The sequence below is a fragment of the Maylandia zebra genome, linkage group LG17 (genome assembly GCF_041146795.1).
Source record: "Maylandia zebra isolate NMK-2024a linkage group LG17, Mzebra_GT3a, whole genome shotgun sequence".
Classification (NCBI taxonomy): domain Eukaryota; kingdom Metazoa; phylum Chordata; class Actinopteri; order Cichliformes; family Cichlidae; genus Maylandia; species Maylandia zebra.
In genome coordinates, this window is record NC_135183.1 from 25,737,033 (window position 1) to 25,758,665 (window position 21,633).

The 21,633-nt window shown below is 40.2% G+C and overlaps 1 protein-coding gene across 12 annotated transcripts in view; it reads left to right on the plus strand.

Moving 5' to 3' along the window:
• magi2a (membrane associated guanylate kinase, WW and PDZ domain containing 2a) overlaps window positions 1-21,633 on the plus strand; it is a 273,490-nt gene that overhangs the window by 154,728 nt on the left and 97,129 nt on the right. The window contains exon 1 of one of the 12 annotated variants that reach the window (XM_076875847.1): window positions 16,827-17,260. The exons of the other annotated variants lie outside the window; for them this stretch is intronic. Coding sequence (XP_076731962.1) covers window positions 17,224-17,260 — 37 coding nt within the window. The 5' untranslated portion in view covers window positions 16,827-17,223. Of the gene's footprint in view, window positions 1-16,826; window positions 17,261-21,633 lie in introns of those variants that run through there. 12 annotated transcript variants of the gene reach the window in all.

A 21,633-nucleotide genomic window follows, 5' to 3' on the forward strand; every position in this document is an offset into this window, starting at 1 on the left:
ATACAAAGTCTGGAGCAGATTAATGGAAAATAATGAGAAGGGGGTGTTGGGGGGGGGGGTGAATATGCATCTAGCTGAGATAAGCTTGATGGTTTTTCAGTTTACTTAGGCAAACACAATAATGACCCACATACTCAACTCTAATTATGCAGTAGCTGATTCTTCACGGAAGATGTTCAAAAACTGAGTCAGAGACAGTTTTAATCAATTGTTTCCCAGGTTACGATCAAGAATAAATCCCAAGGTTTTGTTTATTCCAGATGCTCAAATGTGATTGTGTAAGTTAAGTACCATTTGGACTGCTGCCTTGGAGAAAAACCTCTCCTCGCAGTTCCAAAATCAGGCTCTTGGAAGTGATGGGCTTTTTTCAGTATTTGCCTACATTTTACAGACCAAAGGATCATTCAATAATAAAAAAATTCTATTCAGTATATTCCTCTTTTAAATTTCAAGCCTTAATACTTTAGGAGGAATGAGCAGCTGATAATGGATTTGCAAGGTCAGTGAGATGCAGTATAAAAGTTTATAAATTAAACAGACTGATACATTTCTGGACCTCTGGATTTAAATAGTTTGAAGAAACTTCTGAAGAATTGTGTCTTAGTAGCGTGATTAAATGCCCGACACTTCCCAGTGTGTGATCCATCGTTTTTTTACCTCTTAACAATAAAAGTTGTAGGGAGGTGTTTTGAGACCAGAGGTTCCAGCGGTTTTAATAAATAAACAACAACAACAACAAAAATGAAGATGAAAACGAACATGTAACTTGAACACTTGGAAGAATTCGATATTTCTCAATGCTCTGCAGCAGTCTAGCTGGTAAGAAGCCAGGCCATGTGACCGCAGGACAGGCTCATTGAACACTGACAGAACCAAGTGATTTCATGACAGATTAAGTTTCTAATGGCCCAAAAATAAAACTGCGGGAGTACTAGACACAATATGCTCATACTGTTGATATAAATAGTTCAGTCTGTATACATTTATATGGTAGCCTATATAAACGCTTACACTCACCACCTGTTCGGTAATACAGTTATCTAATCAGCCAATCACATGGCAGCAACTCAATACATTTAGGCATGTACATAACCTGTTCAAACTGAGCATCAAAATTGTTGGTCTGAATATTTCAGACCAACAACCATATATCCTGCTGTCTAGTACTTTGTCCAGACCATGTCTTTCTCTTTATGAATGCATTATAAAGAGTTAGCTGTACTCAAATGGCCTTCACAATCACCAGATATCAATTCAACAGAGCATCTTTGGGAAGGAATGGTGTATCATGGAAGCGCACGATCATGTCAGGATGGACCGAAATTTCTAAGGAATGTTTGCAGCACCAACACCAGCCTGGTACTATTAAGGTGTATCTATTAAAGTAGCTGGTATATGTGCATACAGTGTTAATGATACAGAGTAATTCTGAGCCTTAGATTGTGGGTGAAATGAATTAAAACAGCTTGTTAGACATGCTTTTGTGATTTTATAAACTAAATTATAAATTAATTGGGGGAAAAAAACACATATTGATTGAAAACCATTCCTAACCCTTGCCTACATTCTGCAAACCTGCTGCACTAAAATATATTACATTATTTGGCTCCACCGATATTGCTGCTATTTTACATTTTGCAGTTGTTCTTCGTGTTCTGTGTTTGGTTTGAATTTGCAATAACCTGAAGCCAACATTTCAGATTCACTGTGCACTTGATTGCAGTGACAGAGCAGTGACAATTTATATGAATTCGATTGGCTCAGATTTAATACCCACCTCAGCGTTTCTCGAGCTCTCACTTGTTTCCTAAATCTCTTTCATCTGCCTTTGTGTATCCCAGAATTTGTCCTAATTAGTCTCCACTGTTATTTTGCCCTTTTGTCGTATTTTTTGTGTTGGAAAAAGATCAGTGCACCAAAGAGACTGGGAGGCACTCATGGGGAAATAAAAAGAGAGACATAGAAAAAAACAACATTAAGGCCAAGATTTAGAACATCAAGGGCACAAAATGCTAACAGGGTGAGCACAAAATAGGCCTCATGCACGTTTTCATTAATCTGAGTGCTCATCACGCATGTCGTGTCCTTCTATATAGTTTGTTCATTTTCTTTATGTTGTTCAGTTTTGTTCATTTATATGAGCACCAAAAAAACCAACAAGAAATGAATTGAATGATATAGATAATTTATATATTTTCAAAGGGATTCATTATGATTATTATTAAACTCATTTCTAGCTCCAGTAATATTAGATTTACACTTCAAAATAATTCCAGTTTTGTTGGACTTTGTGGGGCATGTTGTAATGGTTAATACTTTGGGGTTACATATTCCCAGTTCAATTCTGGGAGGAGACACAAACCCAGCCTCAGGTTGTCACAATCTACTGTCCTCCAAGTGCTGAAAAAAGGAGCAACCTAAAGTACCTGTCTAGCTTGGGGCAGCCCACCCTTCAAGCTATCTCTATGGGGATTGGTTGCCCCATGCAAACAAAAGGTTTGAAGTTGGGAGTTCGCCTTGTAATCGGAAGGTTGCCGGTTCGAGCCCCGGCTTGGACAGTCTCGGTCGTTGTGTCCTTTGGCAAGACACTTCACCCGTTGCCTACTGGTGGTGGTCAGAGGGCCCGGTGGCGCCAGTGTCCGGCAGCCTCGCCTCTGTCAGTGCGCCCCAGGGCGGCTGTGGCTACAATGTAGCTTGCCATCACCAGTGTGTGAATGACTGAACGTGTAAAGCACTATGGGGTCCTTAGGGACTAATAAAGCGCTATACAAATACAGACCATTTACTGTACAGTACATACATTTTTAGATGTTAGACCTTTTTGAAGAAAGGTCACGGAAAAGTGTTGAAAGTTCACACTCTGTGTTTGCAGGGTTTCTTCTCACCAGGCAACCTATGCAGTCAACTTGCATTCAAAAGAGGTTGAGGATGCTGCATGCTTAACCAACCAGTTGATTGCTACAACTACTTGCAGTTGGTTGTTGAATACAAAAAACGTCGCAGGGGCAACCATCAATTGTTCCTACGATGACAATCTTGGGAGGGGGTTCCATTCTATTTACTCTAGTGTGGCTGAGACATTACCAACAAAGTCAGAGTAGTGTCGGGCCACCAAGATGATAAAGATGATGCCAACTATTCCTACTCAGGTCAAGTCCAGAATTGGAAACCCATTACCTACATCACAAACAAGCAGTGGAGCAGCAACACGAACCACAAAATACTGCCACTGTTGTTTCTGCTGCACTAATTTCAATTGATCAAGAGTCTTTAATTTGTGACCTACAAGTAAAAACAATGGACACATATTATGATGGACTGCAACCAGATTCCCCAGTTATGTTCTTCTGTTGCCTTACTGTTCTCATTAAGCTGCACTTGTTATTAGCTTCATTAATTAAAGGTTTTTTATTAATCTCTGAATTAATAGACTTTAATTAAGTGCATCCATTACTGACATCATTTGTGATTCAAGGCCTTTTCTTATTAGATGAACAAGGAGATTTGCAGTTAACAGATCTAACACTTATCAAGTTATATCTTACCGGAACATCATTAATAAAGCTGTCCGGCACTATATGTCAGAAGGAGGTTTAAGCATACATTTCATTTGAACTGAACTGAACTGTTGTATTTAACTAGTTTCCCTGTGCTTGTCAGCCTGCATGGTCTCTAGGGATGACTGTTCAGCTATTTTTCTCACCTATCCATCAGTTTTTTAGGGCTATTCCCATCTGTCACTCAAGTAGACAACCTCCCATCATGATGTGCTGTCAGACTCCCACCAACCTGGTTTATATTCCCTGGATAATCGGGCCAGGGGTGCAGGATATATTTTCACGGCCTGCCTGCACCTCTCCATCACTTCCCTGCATCCATCACTGAAGAACTGTCTGGGAGAAGAGCATTTTAGTTCATTTTAACACATCCCAGCATCTTTTTATAGAGATTTTATGGTCTGTTGTGATACAACAAGACAATCAATGGGTTTCTTAATTATTTTTTTTCTGTCAGTAAAAGTCAGAAAAAAGTGACAAATGGTCCCAAAGTAGGTGCCTACTGATGTCTCCAGAGCAGCTTATCAGCTGACTAGAACAGCAGTTAAAGTAGCTTAAATACAAAGTTGCAGCCAGGAGATAACGTAGTTGCAGGCTGTCTAAAGGATAATATATATAGCATTGGTATGGGATCTGGACATCTTTCCTTTTGGGGGGATTTGCTAATATGCCCAGAATACATAGTGTTTCAATGGGAAACAGTATTTTACTGCGTGATTTTTCCTGTTTTCTTGGAGTAATTTGTCATATTGTTAACTACCGCTGGTCAGAATGAGGGTAGTTGTTTCTATAAACTCTGCAATTGGTCAAGGCCGGAAAGAAATAAGCTAGCTTGGATTTTGTGATCAGAGAAATTGGAGCTCCTAACCTGTGCAGCACAGAAAGTCCCTTTTGCTGTGGCTTAAATGATCACTCACTCAATCTTCAACTCAGTGTTACAGCTTCACCTTCACTGAATGTAATGAACAAGAAAATGTTTGATTCCTGTTCGTTCCTTTTTTTTTTTAATACTCTTGAAACTCTATTACTATTTTTTAAGCCCGGAGACCAGTCATCAAAACTAAGGGATGTTTTATGCCCACGAAATCTTCTCTACTTTTTCCTTTTCTATAATCCGAACCAGCTCTGAGGGGGAAATGAGCCGCCTGGTCTTTAGGGACTTGTGAAGAACACGTCCCATGATTCTCAGCTCTGTTCCACCTAGCCCATGGGATTATTGGAAATATAGAAAATGCCCCCTCTTTCTCTCTGATGCTCACACATGAGCAAACTGCAGTTTCATCCCTTCACAATGTTCAAAGCCCATTCTTACATGGAGACGGTCTGTGGATTTTCATTTCATGACAGACATTTATCACAATTTTCTTCCCCTCATTTCTATCATATGAACTTGGCTCTTTTATTCTGTGCCTTTTCAAGTTCCAACTCCTCCTTGGCTTCCAAGTACCTTCTATCACCAGCTGGTAATAACTTCATTCTATATCAAAAACCAAGACTTATTATTTCACTCCCACTGCCTCCCTCTCTTCAGCCTTTCTGTTTCTCTATAACCCTCTTTCATTTCTACCCACCCAGGACATTAAGGTCTAGGCAGACACTCTCATAAACAAACACAAATGCATGCCACATCTCTAGGGAAAAAATATCACTTTCTGAGAGGGTTTCTCTTTATTCATTTCCCCCATATTTTATTTATTTTTGCCTCTGCAGGCGGTTTTAGTTAAGGGATGAGGGGGCTCTGAGAGTCAGTGATAAGGGCCTTCCATTGACTCCATGCAGGGACAGGCTAGATAGGTGAACAGTAAGCTGCACAGTGCGTAGTTATCTGAAGACACACACAAACACATGGGCCATGTTTTCATGCACATGAACTTTGAATTTAAACAACTAACATGCTAACATGCGAACCAACATTTAACTAAAATGTGTTTTGTTAAAAACGTAACCCTTAAAAAGACCCTTGCTCGTGCAGTCAACAACAGGATATAGGATTGCTAGTAGCTAAGAAACTTTAGGCCCAGCAGCATGCTATCCCTAAATCTCAGAAAAAGCAAGCAGATAAGGGATAATTATGCATACTTTTCTTCTTCTTCTCCTTCACTATCACAGTTTTATGGGATAATTTTCCAGTTTATTAGTGTCTCTGGATACAAGATTCAAGAGCTTCCCTCACCTTATTATCTTATCTGTTTATATGACTATAATCCTTCTTCAGATCAATCTCATCTGTGTTAGTGTCCATAAAGTGAAGAGTTTCCACTTCTTAATGGAGACCAAGTCAACATTAGAATTCAAGAGCGCATAATTGAGTGGCATGAATCATTTTGCCACTCACACAAGATACCAGATTTTTCTTTTATACTTAATAGCAGCAAAACTACATGGTTAGGGTCAGAAAGTTCAGACTCAAAAGCAAGATGCAGGCCAAAGAAGCAGCAAAAAGAAAGCAGTTATTGGATGAACAAGGTCTAAAGGGTCCAAACAAGCGATCTAAGAAATACACACATACTATAGGAAGACCACAGTCACACAGGTCTAAAGAGCAGTTGGCGACCCTTTGGCAAACACTAGTTGGTTGGAAAAAATTCTATTTCATGACTGGTTGATAGTGGTTGCTGGAGGTTTCTGGCAGTCGGTGGGTGACACTGGTCAGAAAGAGAGTTCTGCATCAAAAACAATGTTGTGAGTGCTTTGGTGTCTAGCAGCTTGCCATGGTGGTTGGCAGAAGTTTGGTAGTAGTACAATGAGATCTCTGAAAACAACTGATAATGAACCACCAAGCACTACTGAAACTTTACTTGACTCAGAGGTTTACTACCGCTTCCCAAGCATGTACTTACAGTCTTTAGTTTTTATGGAAGTTGGCATCTTCCATAAAAACTAAAGGCTGCAGCAAATCTGCTCGCAGCAAGGAGGTTTTTGGTGCAGCATCCTGCTTGCTTTGGTTGCTAATAGATTGATGTGGTCCCCTGTAGTGTGGGTAAAACAGGAGAATATGTCTGCAAAAACTTGCTAACTACTAGTCCAGCAATAAAACTTGGAGAATGCAGAGGTTGTGCATTTTGAAACGTGTTGGCACAGTAGCATTGCCATTTAGAAAGTAGTTAAGGTGAGTGCTCGTGGAGAGGTCAGCGTCTTGCATAAATCTGTAGATGACTCTGGCAATCTGCTAGCAATCAACACAACCACAAGTAGTTGTTTGACGCTGTAATGTACACCTTTTTGTGATTAATTTCACGTGGCAACTGCCAGTAATCTTCATCAACCATTTGCCAGCTGATCAGGCAAAACACATTCTTCCCTAGCAACCACTGGTTGTTAAGTGGTCACAGACTGGCGTGGGGCATTAATGAATCACAGGTTGGAACATTTGCACACAAATGAAACCAATAAGGGTGAGGCAGATCGCAATGAAAGAAACTGAGCAAAAACACACCGACAAGAAGCTATCCTTAAAATCAAACTGTAACTATAAAAGGCAACTAGTAAACACTGAAATATTAAGATTAACTAAATATGAAGACAGAGACAAGGGAAGACAGAGGAAGGCAGGAGGAAAAGGTTTGGGTGTATGTTGCCACTTTATCAAAAGTCCATTTTCATGGTTGCCTGGCAAAGAGACCTCCAAAGCTACTTGCTGCATGCATGACACATGCTTCACGTTGAAGTACATTCATTTCTAAATCATGATTACATTTTCACAATTACTTTACATTTTAACCTTGACACCACATTCCACAGTTTTAACTATAAACATTTATGAATATGCGCATACCGTACAGTCATTGTTCTCCATTCTATTCAACAGCCGGTGTTTCACAGGCTCGACATGCGTGCAGCCTGCTCTCCATTCAGCTGTCATTAACTCCAACACAAGGAGGCAGATTCATTTGTGAGGTTTTCAGCAGGTGGAAGAGGGAGAAAGGTTAACATACCAGGAGTGATGAATGAATCACTTTGAGCGCCATTGTTTCGTTATATTCCGCTATTGTAGCTGTAATGATTTTCTGAGCCACTCAGAAATTGTCCTTTAGTCTTAATCAAAATGGATTTTATTTTTGTCTTTCCCTCCCTGCTAAACTGCTGTGGCATGTGAGTGCGTTGCATATGTTCCAATGTGATTAAGTGTATTTAATTAAGCCTCAGCCAGATGGTCCTGCTGGTTATTTTACACTGCTGCATGTTTTATAGTATACATTATAAACCTATAATGCATTTCAATGTTGTGGCAGAGGGTTGAATATAAATGTTTTGTGTTGTTCAAGAAAGGGTGTAATGATGTCATTTTTTCTTTATTCGGGCCTTCTCATCTTTCTTGTGTTCTTCCAAATTTGTTGTTCCCCCAACAATTTATTAGGTGAAGTAGACAGGTGATTAAAATTTCTAGTCTTACTTCTAGAGAGATGTATGTTTTGCCTGAGTCATGACACAGGCATCCCATTCCTTCAGTTATAGCCAAATGCTGCTTTGAAGTTTTTCTGCTTCATATTTTCTGTTTACAATTACTTTCATTTGATCTTCTTGATTATTGGTTAAGAAAATGCCCAACCCTCTTTCAGCATTTCATCGTCGCATCTCTCGTTATGTCCGATCTACAGTTGAAAGCCAAAAGATTTTCACTTTACACTCATATAAGAAAGAGAAAGGCATTACAACTGGAATAAAAATGATATTTAACTGAAAAAAATCTTATTGAAATAGCTTCTAGATATTTATTTTTCTTAATAGTGTTTAATCATCTGATCATCCCAGTGTTTCAGCTTATATTGCATCATGCCACATTTACCTCTAAGGGGGAAATGATCTGTGGTTACAACCTGCAGGTGCTCATGTCATCAGGCAGCTCAGTGATTCAAAGGATTGTCATCTGAGAGTTTAAAAATACCCAGGATGCTGAATTAACCACTATATTGATGAGATTAGCGTCAAATTACCTTGAACAAACCAGCTTACTCGGCCAATTGTGTATAATTTAAAGACCATTTTAAAGCCTGTTTTTATTCAGCTTTAACTGTCATTGTTTTAATTGAGCAACTGAAGTGCAGATTCTTCTCTTGGTCACTTGTGCTTTAGTCTGAAGTGGGGCCGACTCTGATTCTTTTGTAAACTGGTGAAAAGAAGAATGCAGTTTGATTGGTGTGGTTAAAAGTGGCAACCATATAACTGTTGTTAGTAATGATACATGCAGCTTTTATGTGAGCAGTCAGTGTTGTATTGATTGCATGTGCACTATGCTGGACTATGTAGTACATATCATTCATCCTGCAACTATATACAGTAAATAAGTATAATGGCAACAAAGGTGACTTGGACAAAAATAGAATACATAGCTTTTTACTACAAGCCCTTTTCACCCATTCACACACACATCATCCATAACACACTTCATGATGATGGCATTTTACTAAGGCCACAGCCACACAGGCTTCTGGTACCCTTTGATTGCCACAATCGGTGCATGAGGCACTCAGAAAAATGCCAACTCATATAGAAAAGTCACTAACTACTAGCTGAGAGGTTGAAAAATTATGACGAGATGCCCAAAGTTTGAAAAAGAAAACATTCACCTTCAAAGTAAATTTTAGCCCTTACCAAATTTCAAAAGATATTTTATTTTGGAGGGGAAAATTCCACAAGCGAACCACCAACTCTCCAGTATGAGCTGAACATTGATGATACGTACTAATGACGGAGAGCACGATCAGACTTCCTTTGGAGAAGTGTTGCCCTGTGGTCTGAGTGGACTGCACTGCTTTTTTTAAGCAGGGAATATTTTTAAGGGCAAGATGATCAGTCTTCATGATAAAAACAGCTTGGAATCGACTTTTGGGTGTAAACAAATGCACTTTTTTGCCTCTGAGGTATGAACTGTCAAAACAGTCACCTAGAGTTATTGAAAGTCCTTTTTCACCTGGACAGGTGGATGACCCATCCATCTATTGTATAGCCACAGTGGCTTATATAGCACCATCTCTTTTTTCTTCTTACTTTCTCTACTTTTGTCAGTTCCTTTTCTGTCCCTGGGGGAGTGCCTCTTTGTATTTATTGTTATTAAGCTGCTTATGTTCTCCCATCATCCATTCATCCATCCATCCCTGAGACTGTGCCACTGCCTTTTGATAGAGCGCTTATACATATATTATTCATTTGATTGACTCCCTCTAATCGCCTCACAAGTGGAAGGAATTAATCATTGCAGAAATCCCATCATTTGCATCCCGTTCGGGGAGTTTTGGTGATGCCGTTTTGGGAGCGTTGCATTAGCCAGGGAAGCCAGTTTGGAAAGGTGCGAGCCAAAAAGAGAGCAAAGGAAGGCCACTTTGCTCACAGCCAAAAAAATCAATGAGGCTGGATATTCAGCTCTGCCTTCAACACCATCCTTCCAGACCATCTCCGAGGCAAGCTTTCCCAGATGAATGTGCCTGATCCCATCTGCCGGTGGATCACTGACTTCCTGACGGACAGGAAGCAGCACGTGAGGCTGGGAAAGAATGTCTCGGACTCCCGGACCATCAGCACCGGCTCCCCTCAGGGCTGTGTTCTTTCTCCTGTGCTCTTCTCCCTGTACACCAACTGCTGCACCTCCACCCACCAGTCTGTCAAGCTAATCAAGTTCGCAGATGACACCACCGTCATTGGGCTCATCTCGGACGGGGACGAGTCTGCCTACAGGAGAGAGGTTGAACGTCTGGTGTCCTGGTGCAGCCACAACAACCTGGTGCTGAATGCCCAGAAGACAGTGGAGATTATTGTGGACTTCAGGAAGCACACAGCCCCACTCCCCCCCATCATCCTGACTGACACCCCCATCACCTCTGTGGACTCATTCCGCTTCCTGGGTACCACCATCACCCAGGACCTGAAGTGGGAGCCCACCATCACCTCCGTCATCAAGAAAGCCCAGCAGAGGATGTACTTCCTGAGGCAGCTGAAGAAATTCAACCTGCCAACACGGACGATGATGCAATTCTACACTGCAATCATCGAGTCCATCCTCACCTCCTCCATCACCGTGTGGTACGCTGGAGCCACTATCAGGGACAAACAAAGACTGCAGCGTGTTGTGCGCTCTGCTGAGAAGGTGATTGGCTGCAGACTCCCATCTCTGCAGGACCTGTACACCTCCAGGACACTGCGGCGTGCAGCCCGGATCTCAGCTGACCCTTCTCACCCTGGACACAGTCTGTTTGACCTGCTCCCCTCAGGCAGGAGGCTCCGGTCCATTCGCACCAGAACCTCTCGCCACAAGAACAGTTTCTTCCCCTCTGCTGTTGGACACATGAACAATAACCACATGATTGTCCCCGCCACTAACACATGACCCTACGCTGTGTCACTGCATCATTTCATGTTTGGCACTGATCACCACCTGCACTCATGTATATATCTTTCTACGTAGCACTCATAATTCTTATTCTCATGTATATATCTCATGTATATCTCATGCACATATCTTTCTTTCTACATAGCACTTTAATTCTTATTGTCTGCACTGAAGCACCGCAGCAAATTCCTAATGTTGTAAACCTCAACATCTGGCAATAAACCCATTCTGATTCTGATTCTGATATTCAACACTAGTCTTTTGTTTTTATGGTGGCCCATAAAAACCCCATTGAAAAAGTATATATGGCATGAGATGATTTCTCTGTGGGTGAAATTGGATTAAGTCTAGTGTAAAACGAAGAGTCTGGCCTTTTTTCCTCTCTTTCTCTGTCTCTTCCGTTCTTTCCCTCATCCACTCTCCCTCTCTCACCCATCCCACAACCATTAAACTCTATAGGATGAGAAACCTAATTACATGGCTGAAAGTGGCCATAGTGAGGACTATTAAAAGGATCCAATTAAAGTTTGTGTGACGCTGGCAGCAGCATTCTAGTGAGGGATTATTTGTGGAGGTGGAATTTGATCTGACGCATGGAGAGTTGTACATTGGCTGAGTATTTGCAGATGGATGGCGGGTGGGAGGGTCTTCGGAGCAGTCCAAGTAATTGGATCCTGTGTTAATGGACACTTGTGTCAAAGAGGGAATGAAATACAGTGACAGTGTAAGAGAGACCAGAAAAGTAAGTAAAAATAAGTGAATGGAAGAGGGGGTGCTCATGAATTCACTGAGAGGACAGAACACAAAAAGTACTCTGTTGTTTGATGTGATTTTAAGTAAGAGAATCTACGCTGTTATTGCAAAGAAGGTCACAGTATGTTTGACTGCAACTGGGTTTGTAGCAGTGCTTTTCAAAGGATTAGCACAAAAGATGCTGGACAATGCAAAGCCAAAAGAAAATAGTTACTTTTGGTGGTGATTCAGACTAGGATATGATATATTATTTTTGCTTTCACCTTGCTAACAGAAGGCTGAATCTGACTGTGAGGTTGCATGCTCACTGGCATCTTGGATAATCCTCCTTTCTAAGGCCTTCTAAGGTCACACAGGCCTACACAAGGATTGCGACTGGTTGTCGCTAGGTGAAATCAGTCTACAAGAATGTATAGCAGCAAAAATCTCCATGCGATGGGTTAGGGTTCTTGCAGATTTCCATGATTACCAGCTGTGTCCAACCAGTAAGGATGTGAATATGACACTAGGCCTAACATTTCAATTGACTAAAATTTTAAAAATGCATTGTTTTATTCATCATGACCCAAAATCAGAAACTCATCAGTGAAGTGTTTACAGAGGTCAAGTCCGATGGCTCAGTAGTGGGGGCTTGTCCGGGAGCCCCCACTATTGAGCAGTGGGGGCTCAATAGTTGGTTGGTTTGAAATCAATATTGATTTCAAACCAACCAACACCAACAGCTCCAACCACAGGTGTATTCCCCTGGTGGCCATTAAAAAGGATGCAGGTTTAACTTCACTATGCAGGCCCGAAAGCCACCTTTTTTGCCGCCTGTGAGCCAAAATTTCTTTATGTTAGATTTGAGCTAAAAGGTCTTCTTTAATCAAATTGTCTGACATATTTTAGTTTATTCCTATAAATAGATAATAAATAAGGCGATTTGTTTGTTAGATATGAGTAAAGTCAGAAGATTGGTGCCTTATTAGAGTTCAAGCCAACATTTAAGTGCTGTTATAAAATGTTTTTGTAGCAAATATCCCACAAGGAGTTTAATATTAACCAAGTGCTTGAAAACCATCACATCAATAAAAGTCTGAAACAGGAGTGGGAGGGAAACAGCTACCCTGTCAAATGCATTTGAAAAACTGAAGTGCAGGAATGTAAAGTTTTCATGGGCTTTTTCCGAGTTGCTGTCCTGACAAACCTCTGATATGTTTACTGGCGCCAACAGCTTCTCTTTATCCTTCAGTCCACCTTCAGAGGATCAAGATTATCTAAACACAACCTTCATTATTATTTATAGAAACATCTTCCACAAACCATTATTTATACCAAGTATAGCGCATTATTCTAGAAGCTTCTGCCAACACATTTTTTTAAAACTGTTTTTATTTTTTTGCCTTGAGCCAGTAACAGGAAGGAAGATAGAATTCATGAATAATTTTCTGTCACTTTTTAAAAAACCACTATTCATTATTCATGGATTTGTATTAGCTCGGATGTTTTAACAATTTTGTGAACAACTTCGGAGTAGATTTTAGTTGAGGCTAGAGCTGGGCGATATGAGATTTTTTCATATCACGATATGTTTTTTTCATTTCAGGCGATAACGATATCTATCACGATATAAGCCAAATAACTATATTTGTAAGATTTAAATGTGCCGTTGCTCACAAGTAAAATGTGAAATAATCAGCAGCTTGTTTTTATTTAAATATTTATTTCCCATAATAAGTTCAACAGGGTAGATGTACTTAAGGAACATGAGACTTTTTCAGATAAATAAAGGCAAATATTGCAAACTACACAAAAGGCAGCCGCTAAAGCGTTTAAGTTTCAAAACAGAACAAACAAAAACAGACTAAATTGTCAATTCCACTTAGAAACAAAATATTAATTCTAAAAATAAATCTTAGTTTGTTTTACAGAAGAACAGACAAAACTGACTAACTTTTGTCAATATCAAATAAACTGAGAACTAAAAGGAAATTCTCAATCTCTCCTTGTTGTATAGCTGAGCTTTTCAAACAGTTTTAACAGTTACTTTAGTCTGACAAAAGCCGAATGACGAATTAGCGCTTCCAGTCAGAGACTGAGGCTACGTCCACACGTACACGGGTGTTTTTGAAAACGGAGATTTTCCGTTTTCGTTTTAAAAAATAATCCCGTCCACACATAAAGGCAGAAATGAAGGAAAACGCTGCTATGAACATGCCAAAGCAGCAGGTGGCGCTAGATTCCTAACCGTGCAGAAATGTTGGCCAATCAGAAGTCTAGAAGCCTCGGTGGGAAAAAGTAAACAAAGCTGGGGCATAGAAGCAGAACCGAGTCGTATGTGTGGAGGGACAGTAACTGTGTGTATATGTAAGCATTTAAACACTGCAGAGAGTAGAATTAACAGTATTGTAGAAATTCATTTCACCGAAACAATAACGTGGCGCACAGTGTGACGCTACTCTGTTTTTTGTCAGACTTGAAATAGCCGAAATACCTTCACACTACGGAACTTCTATGGCTCTTCCGTTCGACAATCTCTCCGGCATTGGAACCGTCATCTGTTTTCTCTTCGGTCACGCTCGGTTGATTTTTCTAGTCGGCACACTCATTTCCTCCATTACGCGCTGGCTCCATTACCCAGGGCAGCTGTGGCTACAACCGTAGCTTGCCTCCACCAGTGTATGAATGTGAGAGTGAATGAATAGTGGCATTGTAAAGCGCTTTGGGTGCCTTGAAAAGCGCTATATAAATCCAATCCATTATTATTATTATTATTATTATTATTATTATTACCCACTGCCTGCTTCCCAAACAAACACACGTGCGGCTTGGCACTTGTGCTGTACGTAACAAGTCACGCGACGTGACGCTGCGGCTGTGATTGGTTCGGCTCTGCGCTACTTAGTTTGGATTGGCTGACCTTTTTTTTTTATTTTTTTTTTATTTTAAGAGGACAAGAGCGGCGAAGTCTATCGCGATAGCTTAATTTCTCTATCGAGTAAAAGTTATATCGCGATACATATCGTTATCGTTCTATCGCCCAGCTCTAGTTGAGGCATAAATAAAAAACACACCTGACGACTTAAATGCACCACTGACAGAAATGTCAGTGCTTGTTTTTGAGAAGGTCAGCATTATTCCCCATGATGGCGCTTGTAATTTATCACAAGTGCTGTTATTAGAGCTTCTTTTCGAAAAATCTTCAGTGTGTTAGCACAGATCACACAAACAATAATTCCAGCCCTGGAAGGTTTCTGCAGAAAATATTTTTCACAGTGTGAGGTGCTCTTCACTGTCACAGAGTAATTGCAATGCAGGGGAAAAATTATCAGAATTTGGGTGTTTTCACTCACTTTTGCTGCTGGGTAGAATTATGTATCATAAGCTTGAGTCACTTTTAACATTTAATTTAACTGTAATTTGTACCTATAACTCAGCATAAATGACAGTACAAAAACATCACACACATACTGCTGTACTCGGCACAGACTAATGTGTCCACTCAATTCCAGCTCTTATAAATGTTTTCTTCTTCACTACAGTTTTATAAAATAGCAAAATTGAATGTTTTTCTACAAGCTGAAGCAACTAGAGGAATTTGTTTATTATTAATCTGCTAGCTAGTTCAATTTTCAATGTTTTATGAAGTTCGTGAAGGTTCATGAAGGTTTCATATTTGAAGAAACTTCCAAGCACATAGAAAAGTTTTATTTTTGTGACAGCATAACAGTGGCTTGCCATTAATCCTCATGGTCTACCAGAGGGAGAGCCAGTATTGCACATACTTAGTGAGCTTCACAACATGGACACAAACCAGCCTGTTATCATTCCTAGGGCAACAAATACCACTGTTTTGTCACAGCCAACAGTGATGCCGACACAGATTTTCACAAGTTTGCAGGAGTGTTGCGATGTGTTGGACAACATAAGTCTTCATAAGAATGCAAGAGTGCTGGCAGTGGTGTAAATCATAGTGCTGTCAGCAAACAGGCTGTGGTTTGTGTCGTAGGTGGAAGCTTTTTCTGTCTTTTCTTTGGATTTCTCTGGGTTTTTGGGGAAATATCAAAGTTTGGATTACATTATGCCTGCCATGACAATAAAGAATTATGCTAAGGCCATCCAGTATGTTAAAATGTGATTCCACAGGTTCTGAAAATTATAAGCATGTGACGAGTTCAGACTGAGATCAGACTCAAGCGCCAGGTGTAAGGTTTTTAATGCTTTCACTTTATACATGTGTTTATTCAACTTTGAGTATAGGATCCATCCAGGAGCTACATCCAGGAAAATGGCGCACACAAATCAGCTAAAATTTAAGATAATATCCAAATGATTAACACCGCACATTGTGGGAATCAGCCTGATAGTAAAACAAAAGCCTCCGGCTCAAAAGCAATTTAGAAACGTCTTGATGCGTCACGGGAAAACGCAACCGTGGTTTTAACTTCCTGCCCTTGTAATCGTGAGCTCCTATAGCTTTAACTGAAATGCTTAGGCTTCTCCACATCTCGCTCTCACATGCTGAGCCGCTGTAGATCCAATAGTGGGAAAGGGGCAGAGGTGACGGCAGGGTGAAACAGCTTAGCCTCCAGTATTAAGGGGTCAGTAGGTCTCCGTATGAGATGATTACCGCCATGTGGAGTGTGATGATTATTCCAGCCTCTGTGGCCCATAGAGCCACTGGCTCAAATCCCTCACCTTATCCAAAGAGGTTACTGGAAACCCTCGAGTTGGCTCGCCTGTCATTGCAACTGTTGATTCAAATTCAAATTCAAATGACAGTAGAGAACTGTGAGGGGAGATGGTGTTGAACAGCAAGCAGGGTTAAAATAGGAGCATTGATTGAAAAGTTTTTGAGCTGTTGTTCTGATAGAAATTCATGTCTAAGTCTTATGGCCAAGCAGTCATGACAGGCTTTATAAACTGATCAAAATGGTGTGGGCCATCCTGACGAACAGGATTGTGTCATTGGATGGTAATGTGCTCGAGCCAGAGTGGCCCTTACTGAAGGATTAGCCTGACAAAACAGCACTTTCACGTCCCTGATCACTGCCTATGCACACTCTGAAAAACACCCACCCAAATGAATGACATCAGCGTTCCCTTAATCTCTATATCTCTGCCCTCTTTTTTCCTTCATGTTCTTTTCCCCCCTCTCTTTATACCTCCTCCTCGTCCACTGTGTGTGTGAATGTGATGCACCCGTCCTCGCCGGATTCTGAGAGATATTGAAATAGCTGCAGAGAAAATGAAACGGCCTTCTTGCGTTTTCCGTGATATTTTTGGGGGGCATCTCTCTAGATTAAAGTTCGCTGACACGAACGCTCGCTCAGCTGCTGTCTGTCAGGGGTCTCCTCCGCAGCTCTGAATAATTATAGGAGTGTTTTTTGTTGCTTTTATTCTTTTTCATTTCAACTTCGCGCCTGCCGCAAACGTGATGGCTTTGATCCCTGTGGAAGTTGAGATGCTGAGCAAGACCAAAGGAGATCTCTCTTAGCCTCTGGAGAAACACGAAGGCTTAGAGGAAGCTTGAGATACAGTTAAAGAATCCATTCACATCTTCTCACAAGAGAAACAGGAGCGAGAATAGAAGAGCATGCTCATCTCTCAATGATAAAAGACTTCATGATGACATCCCTGTGTAGGGGTAGGTTGTTTTTATACTCTGTATATTTATCTTTTCTGCATACTGTATTACATTTGTAGGATAGACTTACAAAAAACTTCCATATGAGTTACACCCTGAATGTCAGCATTGGTACTTATTGCTGCCAGTTTTGGGGATTCACAGTCATGTCTTGCCTTAAATGAGTTTGTCACAGCACTTAATCAACACCAAGAGGTCTTTTAAATGACTGGATGATCTGTCACTAGTAATTTATCAGTTGTTTGTGTGACAGCTCTGCATGAAGAAACATCTACACTGAGTGGGTGTGGATGTGGACTAATGTGATGAGTATTACACAGTACAACTCCATGACACTCAGTTTGATTCAAGCTGCAGCCCAGAACTCAAACAAGTCTAATTTACTAGCTTATAAGACAATTAAAAATAGCAGATCGTTGGAAAAAGTTAGATCATTAGAGAAGTTAGTGTTTGACATTATGGAGATGAATTTTATGCTCATTTATTAATCATTTCAGCTCCAAATAGAGTTGAATCCAATTGCATGCACACTTAATTTTAATCGTAAAATTGTTGACTAAATTATAGTAGCTGCTGCATGTACTGCAGACAGTCAAAATATAATATAGGTGCGTATTGGACAATATATAAACCAATGCTTTTATACAGTCACGTGAAAATTAGAGTTTAAGGACAGCAGCCGCACCATTTCATTGATTTAACAGCTTGTAGAACCCCTTTTAGCAGAAATAGCTTGTTGTAATCATTTTCTGTTTGTTTTTATCAGTTGTGGAAGACTTTTGGCCCACTATACTTTACAAAGTTGCTTCAGTTCATTGAAGTTTGCAGGCATTTATTGATGCGCAGCTCTCTTAAGGTTCCGTCACAGCATTTCAATCAGGTTGAGGTTTTGACTTTGACTGGACCATTACCACACCTTCTTTTCTTTTTCTTTTTCAGCCAGTAGATTTGTCGTGCTTCAGGACCCAGTTTCAACCAAGCTTTGGCTGTCGGACACATGGCCTCACATTTGACTTTAGAATACTTTGGTATTCAGAGGAGTTCATATGCAGCTTTGCAAATCATATGCCCTGCTGCCATGCTCTTTTTAGAGAGAAGAAGCTTTCTCAGGGCAACTCCTCCAAACAGACCATACTTATTCAGTCTTTTTCTAATTGTTCTGTCATGAACTTTAACATTTACAATGCTAACTGAGGCTTGTAGAGTCTGAGATGTTGCTCTCAGATTTTTTGCAGTTTAGCAAAGCAAGTATTGCATGGTCTGATCCTGAATTCTACACCTAGGACGAATGCGGCCTTTTCTGTCATGTGAGTCCTTTTCACATGACAGTATACTGACCAATATGTTGGCTCATATATATTGGTGACACTCTGACTTGAACGTAAATAATTCAAGACAAAAATACAAAGAACCTCTCAGCTATTCAGATTGCAGGACTTTTAAATTGCAATAAAAACATTTTTAACTCACAGTTTGACTTACTAATGTTTAGAAGCTCCATTTTTATTGAGTGCAAGTTATTAAACTCTTTCAGATGTCAGAACCGCTCAACGTGTTATGCCATAAAAAGTGAAAAACTCTGCTCAGCTTATGTGTCACATCAGTTAACTGCATTAATACGTGTTCATCCCATCTACGGGGAAATCTTGTCACATTTTGACAGGTTATTGCAGTATCAGATGCTACAACCTGTTCCAACTTCAGTAGTTTGGTAGGATTTTCGGGGCTCTGCTCCAACTTTAAACTGACATGTGATTGAATAAATTAAATTTCAAGCAGCTCTCATTGTTCTTCAGGCATGAGCTTGGAGCAACTGAGTCTCTGTGAATATATAATTACTTGCATCTTTGCACCAGTAGAATAGTATTTGAAGTATTTATATATGACTTTTATTTTCCTACAATAGGATTCAGAGGAAAGTGCCCTTTTGGATATGTGAGCTGTTGGGAAAATGTCCACTGAGAGTCTTTTTGGTGTAGCAGAGTGTTATTTGTGCATTTGTTATGCAGCAAGCATTGGCTACTGTGAGCTGACAAACAGCAAGAAACTGATGCTGAGTAAATATCATGCAAAGTGCTTTGCATAGGAGAAAACCCAAGTGACTGTTTAGTCAGACAAAATACAAATAAAAAAGAAGTGAGCAGATCTCCTGCAATATCTCTCCTGCTGGTTTATCTCTTTAATGTCCATTAAAATTTATAATTTATTTAAGGAATGCTTGTGAATGTCTTGTAGTACTACCTTTAACATAGAAAATTCTGCTCTGCATAATTATTTTCCCTGTTAATCCCCGCTTTTCCCACCTCTTTATCTCTTTATCAGCCCTCTCTTTATCAGGAAGGAAGCAGTCATTAATATCTCTGGCTGCATTACAGGCGGTCCACCTAGCACCTCCTGGAGGGCAGAGCTATTAATGGAATTCAGGGGAGGGCGGCAGAGGGCCAACAGGCAGGGGAGTGTGGTTCAGTGCTTGGCTTTCTCCAATCTATCCCACATTACTGGCTGTCAATAAGCAGGAGAGCAACACGCAGTCATTCTCACCGAGCTTGACTGAACTCGAATGAACCTAAAATTTCATTAAGAGGGCTATAGGACAAAAATATTACGTATCTTTGGTCAGGAACCAAGAGTGAGGTTTTGTATCTATGAACCAAAGCATTCAATATGATTAGATTTTAAAGGAGCAGAATTAACTTTGGTCGTGAAAACAGCAGCATCCTTCACACTCCCAGTTCAGCACACATTATTGCCACCTAAATGATACGTAATCACAGTTTATTAAGACCCTGCTCTTTATCATCGCTGGAAACAGTGAATAAGCACATTGCTACTCTTGCTGTCTTTGAAGGCAAAGTGCAGTGAAAGCAGCTTTCAGTGGCGTGGTACAGCATTTCACTGTCCTCCATCAGTCCATTTGCCCACAGGCAGCTGCTGAATGGGAAACTAATCCATCCCTCTAATGCAAGGGCATTACAGCTGCCCATCACTTCCTAATTGGCTAATGGTTAGATTTGGATGGTTACAATAGGCCATGCTGACACTGTTTTAGACAGTCAAAACAAAGGGTTTTGGGGCGGAGGAGTTCAGGGTCGGCCTTAAGCACTAAACTGGTCTTTTTTGAGGTTGTAAGGTGTCTAATCCTGTCTTTGACCTCAACATCTTAACACAACTACTAAACATGATGAATGTGGTACTGTAGTGTTAAACTTGTAGAGGCATTTTCTTCTTTTCAGTTTCTTTAAGATTTAAAAATGAATTCATGGAGGTAAATTGCACAATGACTTTTATGCTTTGATGCGGTGAGATTATGCAGGGGAGGTTGCAACTCCGTAGCTAAATGAAAATGCTATTACTCTGCCCATAGGAGATTTGTGTGATTAGAATATGAAACATATAAGAGGGAAAATGGAAAGAGAGGAGAGACTTTAGCAAAGAGTAGTAGACATGTGGACACTATTTTTTCCTTTCCTGCAGTCTGTCACTTCACTATGGCTGTTACCTAGACTACCTACTCTCACACTCACACACAGCATCATATATACAACACTAAGATGATTCAAGACGAGCACTCACTCTGTGGCTAGCGCCTGTATTTTATTGTACATGTTTTATTTATTTAAACCAGAGAGAATGAGATGGGCACATTAAAGTAACAATACAAACAAGCTGTTATGTTATGTCCATCCAAAGCTGTTGCAATAACAATAAAATACATGTGGGGCTATTGTTGTTATATTCATTTAAGAATGTTAACAACTGCCATTATCAATTATCAGAAGAAAAGTTAAAACAGTGGGCTGCACAGAAAGCAAATAAAATAAACACAACTTGTTTCACCCTAACTTTATTGCTAAAATTCATTTCTTTTTGTTGTCAGGAATATGTAACATGTTTTCTCATAGTAAACAATCCAAAAAATCATTTGCAGCCAATAAGAGCCAAGGTATGTTTAGTAAGATATTTTCCTTCGACCTTGCCTGGCTACTTCACCAAGCCGACTGATTTTTCCAACACTGTGAAGGAAACAGATGTTTTTTAATTGAAGAACGGTCCAGTGAGCACCGCAGGAGAACTAACGAATAGCCAATTAGTGCTATAGATATTAACGCCACTATCCAGGGTTGTTTTAAATGATCAGAGCCTGCACCCCAAAGGGCTTGGCCACTTAATGACAAATGGAGGAACTTTGTGAACTGTTTTCACTTTGCTTGTTCCACCGTAAATCCACAGTGGCTATGAATCAGGATCTACTTGAAGAGATGATAGATTTAATTGAATGTACTGGTCTCCAGTGCAATTGTAAAAGACCTGCACGTCCACAATAGCAATTGAAAAATATATAAATGTAAGAAAACGTTAGTTTTGTTGGGCAT